This window comes from Apium graveolens, chromosome 10 (assembly GCF_009905375.1).
Source record: "Apium graveolens cultivar Ventura chromosome 10, ASM990537v1, whole genome shotgun sequence".
Lineage (NCBI taxonomy): Eukaryota > Viridiplantae > Streptophyta > Magnoliopsida > Apiales > Apiaceae > Apium > Apium graveolens.
In genome coordinates this window covers 197,172,174-197,180,710 of record NC_133656.1, presented here as the reverse complement: position 1 = coordinate 197,180,710, position 8,537 = coordinate 197,172,174, and the positions used below count along the sequence as shown (strand labels likewise).

Below are 8,537 nucleotides of genomic sequence, written 5' to 3'. Positions count from 1 at the left end.
AGTACGTGAAATAAGACAAAAGCAATAACAAACCCTATCACCTCACCCATACAATGGGCTTAACAATAGCAGACATACAAAAATAGTAGTTGGACTGATAAAAGGTATAATATAACATATAACAGTCCATTGGGCCTTTAGAACATATTTCTTCCTCATGATACTCCCCCTCAAACTGGTGAGGGAGCGTGCCGTGAAGCTCCCAGCTTGCTAATGTGAGACTGATGGAGTTTTACTGGCAGAATCTTAGTCATTATATCTGCAACTTGGTTGGGAGAGGATACAGCTTCTGTAATGATTCTCCCAGCTTGGACCTGATCACGAATATAGTGACAGTCGATGTCGAAATGTTTGGTACGCTCGTGCATAACCAGGTTTGCAGCAATGGCTATAGCTGCCTGATTGTCACATCTGAGTATGGCAGGAGGAAGATTCTTGATGCCTAAATCTTGCAATAATGAAGAGAGCCAGGAAACTTCACAGGCAGTGAGGGCCATGGCCCGGTACTCGGCCTCAGCCGATGATCTTACAACAACGCTCTGCTTTTTGGTTTTCCATGAGATAGGTGACTCCCCTAGAAAGATGCAATATTCTGATGTTGATTTTCGAGACAAAACACAGCCCGCCCAGTCACTATCACAATATGCAGTTAACCGTGCAGCGGTGGAAGAAGCAAGAAGGATACCTTGTTCCACTGTACCAGAGATATACCTCAATAATCGTTTGGCATGTTGCATATGGACTGTTGTTGGGTGTTGCATAAATTGTGTAAGAACTTGGACTAAGAAGGCGATGTCAGGGCGGGTGATTGTGAGGTAGATGAGCTTACCCACAAGACGTGATAGAGAGAGAAGTCTGGTAAGGGATCTCCCATTTCAGCTGTCATTTTTAACTTGATGTCCATTGGTAAACGTAATGAGTTAGCATTAGCCATGCCAAATTCTTGCAGAATGTCTGAAGCATATTTCTTCTGTGATAAAAAGAAACCATCTACTGATCTATGGATCTCTATGCCCAGGAAATAGCTGACAGGACCAAGGTCTTTCATTTTGAATGACTGAGCGAGCATAAGCTTAATATCATCAATTGTGGTTTGAGAGTTTCCACATATGAGTACATCATCTACGTATACCAGAATTATTGTGATGGCATTCAGATTCTGCAGTATGAACATACTATAATCTGCTTTCGACTGAAAGAACCCCATTTGTTTGATACTGTTTGAGAATTTCGAAAACCAGAGTCTAGGTGATTGGCGAAGACCATATAGAGATTTTAGTAGTTTGCACACCATCTTGGGGTTCAATTTTGAGGCTGTAGTAGGAGACTGATTTTTCTGGATACGACATCCCAGGTGTGTGTATCCTTGAGGTAGTGACATGTAAACAGTTTCTGAAAGTTCACCATGAAGAAACGCGTTGGTCACATCCATTTGGATGGTATGCCAACCTTGCATAGCTGCTACTGCAAGTAGTGTTCGAATAGTAGTCATCTTCGCGACGGGGGCGAACGTTTCATGGTAGTCAATACCATATTGTTGCTTACAACCTAATATGACAAGACTAGCTTTATATTTGAGAATGGAACCATCTGGGTTGAGTTTGGTTTTGTAGAGCCACTTTGATCCTATAGTCTGTTGCCCAGGGGGTAAAGGAGTGATAACCCAAGTTTGATTCTCCTCCAGTGCCTCGAGTTCTGCGTTCATGGCTTGAACCCAGTGGTCTTGTTTGACAACATCCTTGAATTATAGAGGATCAGAGGTAGCAGTTATTGTGGACATGAAGCAATGGAACTGTGGATGAACAGCAGTCTCAACTACATTGCTGATGTGAGAGGTGCTTTTAGTGACAAAGTCTTTATGCCAGCTGGGTGTCTTGTGAAGTCTATTTGATCTTCGTAGGGTTTGATCCAAGTTAGGATCTGTGGTTCTGTCATTGTGTGTATCAGAATTTTGTGGCTCAGGTATAGGTGTGTCAACAGTGTCTTGAAAAGGGAAATAGTCTTCGTAGGCTAGAGGGTCAGGTTTGGAGGGATTGATTTGTGGTAATGGTTTCATATAGGCAGTGTCAGAGGTTGATTTGAAAGGAAACACCAGCTCATGGAACAGAACATCACGAGAGAAAAATATTTGGGATGTAATTAAGTTTAGAAGTCTGTACCCTTTTTTTTGGGTTGGGTATCCCAAGAACACACAGGGCACCCCTCTTGGTGCGAATTTATCAGTTGTGTGGTTCGGGTTGCTCGAGAATGCAAGACATCCAAAGATTTTCATATTAGTGTAATCTGGTGGCTCCTCCTATAAACATTCATATGGAGTTTTGTTTGATAACACAAGGGTAGGTAGACGATTTATTATATAAACTGCAGCCATGACGCACTCACCCCAATATTGCAAAGGCAGTGTTGCTTGGAACCTTAAGCACCTTGCAACCTCCAAAATGTGTCTATGTTTGCGCTCCACTCGAGCATTTTGTTGGGGCCTTCTTACACAAGATGTTTGGTGAGTTATCCCATGTTTTTGAAAGAATTGTTGACAAGCGGTATCATCAAATTCAAGGGCATTGTCGAAGCGAACAACCTTGATTGTACCTTTGAACTGATTATGGCATAATTGTGGAAGGTTTCCAAGGCAGACAGAGCATCAGACTTAAATTGCACTAGGTAGATCCAAGTGTGTCTTGTATTGTCATCTACTATTGTACGGAAATATTTATATTTATCTCGTGTGCAAACCTTATACGGGCCCTATATGTCAATATGTATAAGATCAAATGATTTTGCAGCATGAGAATCACTCAAAGGGAAAGGCAATTTAGCAAAATTTGACATAGGGCACGTGACACATACATTGGAAGGCAAATGCAGGTAGGGTTGCACACAGGGGATGAGCTTTAGTTTAGCAGCAGAGGCGTGACCCAATCGATGGTGCCATTTTTCCAGCTCAGTTGCAGCAACATCAGTTGTTGTTTCAGCAGAGGATCTAACAACATTGGACTGAGGAGTATGCATCCATGCTTCTGGAATATTCGTAGACAGGTGATCAACAATATAGTAAAGACCTCGATATGCTTTGCCAACACCCTTGAGCTCTATGGTTGTCAATTATGACATAATGTGTGTTATAAAATTGAACTTGACAGTTGTTATCAGAAATGAGTCTGCGTACAGACAACAGTTTGTGATTGAACGAAGGAACACACAGTACATTTTTCAGTGTCAATCCAGTGCTTAACTTAACAGTGCCTTGATAAGAGATTTTGGCCTTTGCTCCTGTTGGGAGATTAATTTGAGTGGCATTTCCAAGTGGCACTGGTTGAATTAAGTTATGAAACTCGGGTGTCATGTGATCCGTGGCACCAGAATCAATTATCCATGAGTCCAAAGATTCAGTATTTGAAGGTCGAATAGATATCATGCCGGAAAAAGGTTGCTCGAGCTCTTCATCCGTATTAGAACCACGTTGTTGGAGGGCCAACTGAGGCATTAATTGGGCCAGTTGTGCAAGCTGTTGAGGTGTGAATAAGGATGGAGATTCTGTGTTAACTTGGGCCACTATTGCGGTTTTGGGGCTTCCTATTCGAGGAGTAGAAGTCCAGCTGGTTGTGGCTTGACCTTGAGGAGACTTGATTCTAGAATTGGCAGTAGGGTTGCTTGGAGTTTGGCCATATCTTGAGTGCCACTTGGGGTACCCAACAACATACCAACATATATCCTTTCTGTGTCCCTTGCCATTGCACACAGTACACACAACGTTCCTGTCAGGCTTAACCACATTCATTTTACTGAACATGGCTACAGACTCTACATCAAGTTTGTTCAGCTGCAACAATTCACGTTGGGCCTCTTCTTGTTGCAACGCAGCAGATACAATTTCAACAGATGGAAGAGGGTTAACCAACAAGAAGTGACTACGTTGAGGGTTGTATATGTCATTTAAACCATTTAGAAATTGAAACAACCTACTTTCATCTTTCTGCGCAGCAATGGTTTCTAACAATATTTTAACTTCTGCAGTTGGATTAGGGACAGTAGGCAAAGTGTTGAGAGCATCCAGCTCTTCCCATAAGGACCTCATAGCAGTGTAATAATCATTCACAGACAAACTATGTTGTCTTAACTCATAAATCTCTTTATTCAGTTTATATTTTCGCGACCTATGAGTCAATTGAAATCGTTTTTCTAGGTTTGACCAAATATCAGCTGCTGAGGTCATGAACATTATCGATTTCATAATAGAAGGAGAGACATTATGAGTGAGCCAAGCGATTACCATGTGGTTGCAGGTTTCCCAGAGTTCAGCCTGCACAACATCAGTCGGTTTCGGCACTCCCCCAGTCACAAAGCCAAGCTTTCGTTTAGAAGCTAGATTTATCTCCATGGATCTTTTCCAAGCTCTGTAGTCTTCAGAGCCTTGAAGTTTTTCAACCACTACCGAGGTTGGACCATCAAAAGGGTGTAAATATAGTGGATTTACCAGATCTTGAAAGGGAATTCTATTCCCTGCCATTTGAGACGATAATCGACACACAATGACAAAAGAGGGTTTTGGAAATTTTTGTGAGGCTGATATAAAGAAAGATTCTCCTAATGCAACTTTATAATGGGTGGCTCTGATACCATAAAGACTAAATGCTAAACAGTAATTAAATCACCATTGTAGAAGCACAAGAGATGAAACAAGTAAAGACAAAGTAATGCTTGAAGAAGAAGATAAACATTCGATCTATTTAATCATTTCCAGCTCAGACCCTTTTATAGTACGTGAAATAAGACAAAAGCAATAACAAACCCTATCACCTCACCCATACAATGGGCTTAACAATAGCAGACATACAAAAATAGTAGTTGGACTGATAAAAGGTATAATATAACATATAACAGTCCATTGGGCCTTTAGAACATATTTCTTCCTCATGATATTTTTCGAGCCAGGGCTTTATTTTCCATAAAAAAAAATTACTCACTCCTTGTCATAGTGTTTTTTTGGTTGTTAAATGTTGCAACTGGTGTTGGACTCCGATGATGTTTGGATGCGGTAGTGGCCTGAACTGAGGATCTACATTCCAGTGAAAGATCAATAAAAGATCCCTGAAGCAATGCAGAGTCCTGACCTGTTGAAGGAGGAGAAAAGTTCTGTCAAGAACAAGCTGTTTCATTTGTGAGAGAAAATGGTATTAACTGAGACGAGCTTTAACGAATGGGTTTATTTAGATACTAGAATTTGCAATATATTGAACAATATTTCTTTTCCTCTGTGTGTTTGACTGTAATTAGAATATCAAAATTTCACATTTAGTTTTCAACCCAATTCCAGTCAATCTAAAGACATGACAGTCCCAACTGCTGTTTAACAACTTAAGACCAAACATCATATATAACCCTGGAATTCACTTTTTCCGGTGACCAAGTTTTACATCAACCAAGCTTTAAGACAAAAAGAATTTTAGCAAGGAAGAAGAGACATTATATTACAATCTATATTAAATCATTGTCTTGTACATTGAGTTCATACCAAACTAGGGTATATACATATTCAGAATCAGTAAACCGTGGAAGTTCATTTTATAATCATTTATCATATTGATCTACATAAAGCAGAGCCCATAGCAACAACATATCTGGCACAAATGCATGGAGGATGTAATTAGCTGGTAAGAAAGGAGAGAAAAACAAAGCTATGCCAAGAGCTCCGTCACTGCACTGTTCGTCAATAGTCGAGCCTCACCCATTACTTCTCGTTCCAGGTTCCCGATGCGAAAACTATTCTTCATTCTTTTTCTGATACTTGGACACAAATCTTCGTCCTTTATAAATTCCTTCAACTATTCTTTCTAGTCGAACACCCACCTACAAGTATCGTTTGCATAAAATTCCACCACCAACCTTTTAGGAAGTTGAAATCTTCATAGTAATATTTTGATAATCAAGTTATTTACCTTCTCAAAACCTCCCTTGAAACGAAAGGCCGTGTCATCTGATCATGAATAAAACATGAGTAGGATAATGTTAGATGAGGCAAATATATAACTTTTCTGATGTCTGAGCAATTCTAAATGGCCAATGGTTTTACAACACAAACATAAGGTAAAGGTTCTCATGATCAAGGAAACCTATCACTCAAGATGATGCAAATTCCTCTGCATGGTGAAGTAAAACTCCCACATTAGGCACATATCCCTCTGCTACCATATTCAAATCCAATTTTTTCAGCAACGTAAATATTCGGTCATGGGATGTCATCTATCTCCAGCTACAAAACTATGGAGCTCACTGTTAGCCTCAATCATACTTACTGCAGATACCTTCTTCATTTTCTTTTGTTTAATTATATTTCTAATTTCAGCCACATTGTCCCATTTTCCATCAGCAGCATATATATTTGACATAAGAATGCAATACCCTGCATGTTCGGATTCTAACTGCAAGAGATTCCTGGCAGCAACCTCTCCCAATTCTGTCTTCTGATGAATAGTACAAGCACCAAGGAAAGCTCCCCAAACATGTGGTTCAACTTTTGGCATTAGTTTGATAATTTCCAATGCCTTCTCCAACTCTCCCATACGGCCTAAAAGATCAACAACTATTGCATAATGATTTGAATCGGGTGTAAGTTGATGTTCATTGACCATTGCATCAAACAAGCAAATCCCTTCTTTGATTAAGCCTGCATGACTACAGGTAGATAGAACTGAAAGGAATGTGATATTATTAGGTTTAACTGATGAGTTATTGACCATCAAATAAAATAAATCTAGTGCTTCCCTTCCTTGCCCATGTATTCCATAACCTGCAATCATTGAACTCCAAATAACAACATCTCTATCAGTTACTTTATCAAAAATCTTGATTGCATTATCCAGGGCACCACACTTGGAGTACGATTCAATAAGTGAAGCCTCAACGAACAAATTATTTTCGAAGCCACCTCTGACAACATATCCATGCAGGCATAAGGTTTGCTGAATTATTCCTAACTCGGAACAAGCTGTGAGAATCTTCACCATAGCAATACCATCTGGCTGAACTCCGCTTGATAGCATATTGCAGAAGATAGCCATCGACTTGTGTGCCATACCATTATGAACACAACCACATAATAAAGTAGACCAAACAACCTCATCTTTTTTCGGCATTCTATAGAAAAGTTCAACTGCTTCATCAGGGGAAGCACAAGCCATGTACATATCAATTAGAGCAGTAGAGACTAAGATATCCAATTCCAACCCTTTCTGAGTGGCAAGCTGATGGATCTTCTTACCCTCTTCCAAATTACAATTGGCTTCGCATGCCTGTAAAGCACTTATAACAATGACTGCATTTGGCTCAACCTTTTCAAGTATCATTTTATTCAAAAGATCCAATGCTTCTTGAGCAGCACCATTATGAGCATAACAAGAAATCATAGACCCCCATGAAATCACATCCTTTTCTTCCATTATTCTAAATAAACAAGCCGCTTCATCTAAAGATCCCGTCTTTGCATACAAATTTAACAACGCATTAACCAACGACAACCTACTATCAAAACCCATCTTAATCAACAATCCATGAACACTACTCCCAGCCTTCAAATCCAATAACTGAGCACAAGCGGAAACTACACTAATAAGCGTGACTTGGTCCGGACTAACACACGCCACATTCACCATTCTAGCAAATAACGCCAACGCTTCTCGTGGCCAACCATTTTGCTCATACCCAGTAACAATCATTGTCCACAACACAATGTCTGGTTTCGTGTACTCCTCAAACACCCTAACAGCATCACTCATCACTCCACATCTAGAATACAAATCAATCAAACCCGAACCAACAAACAAGTTGGAATCAATAATCTCATCCTTTTTAACAATCCCATGAATCACTTTGCCAAATTTAAGTGACTTCAACCCAACACAAGCCTTCAAGGCCAATAAAATCGTAACATGATTGGGTTTTTGATAACAACCCATGTCCGATAAAAGACTTAAAGTCTCTCTAAAACGTTTGTCTCTGTTGTAGCATTTCAAAATTGAGTTCCACGTAAATACAGTTCGTTGAGGCAATTCATCAAACAGTTTGCGTGCAATTATGGAATGGGAGAGTTTGGCATATAATGCAACGAGCTTATTAGCATAAAAAGTGTCCTGAACATAACCAATTTTGATGATGATTGAATGTAATTTGGCGAGGGAGTTGATGTTGCTACATGCTTCTAAACAACTGGCAAGGCATTGAGCCCGTCTTTTCATATGTTTTTTATGGGTTCACAATTTTTAGTTTTAATGAATTTTCGATTTCTTACATGATTGTTAAATGTCACGAACTATAGTACGCGGAATAGAATATAATTTCATTTAAAGATTAATTCCTTATTTTTATTATTATAAATAAAAAATATTGATTTACACTTATTAAAGGATTAAATTGCTAAATTATTAAATATAATTTATTAGGACTGCTAAATTACAACCAACCACAACTTACCCTGCGACCAAAGTTGTAAAACCCCGAATTTTTTACATCGGTAAAAGGCCTTTGTGAATAGTAATCTTACG

General features: G+C 39.4%; 2 protein-coding genes across 2 annotated transcripts; both read right to left on the bottom strand.

The window, feature by feature from the left end:
* Positions 1–781: 781 nt before the first annotated feature.
* LOC141691563 (uncharacterized) lies at positions 782–4,507 on the bottom strand. The gene is made up of 4 exons (XM_074496293.1): positions 3,206–4,507; positions 2,848–3,087; positions 2,590–2,745; positions 782–1,738 (listed from the first exon to the last, which is right to left on the bottom strand). The coding sequence occupies exons 1-4, from the start codon at positions 4,505–4,507 to the stop codon at positions 782–784; spliced, it is 2,655 nt and encodes an 884-aa protein (XP_074352394.1).
* A 398-nt stretch (positions 4,508–4,905) lies between these two features.
* On the bottom strand, positions 4,906–8,276 carry LOC141688993 (putative pentatricopeptide repeat-containing protein At3g01580). The gene is given in 3 exon segments (XM_074493150.1): positions 4,906–5,847; positions 5,937–6,230; positions 6,233–8,276. Coding segments are annotated over 2 exon segments (2,112 nt in total). The 5' UTR covers positions 8,232–8,276; the 3' UTR covers positions 4,906–5,847; positions 5,937–6,117.
* Between the last annotated feature and the right edge of the window lie 261 nt (positions 8,277–8,537).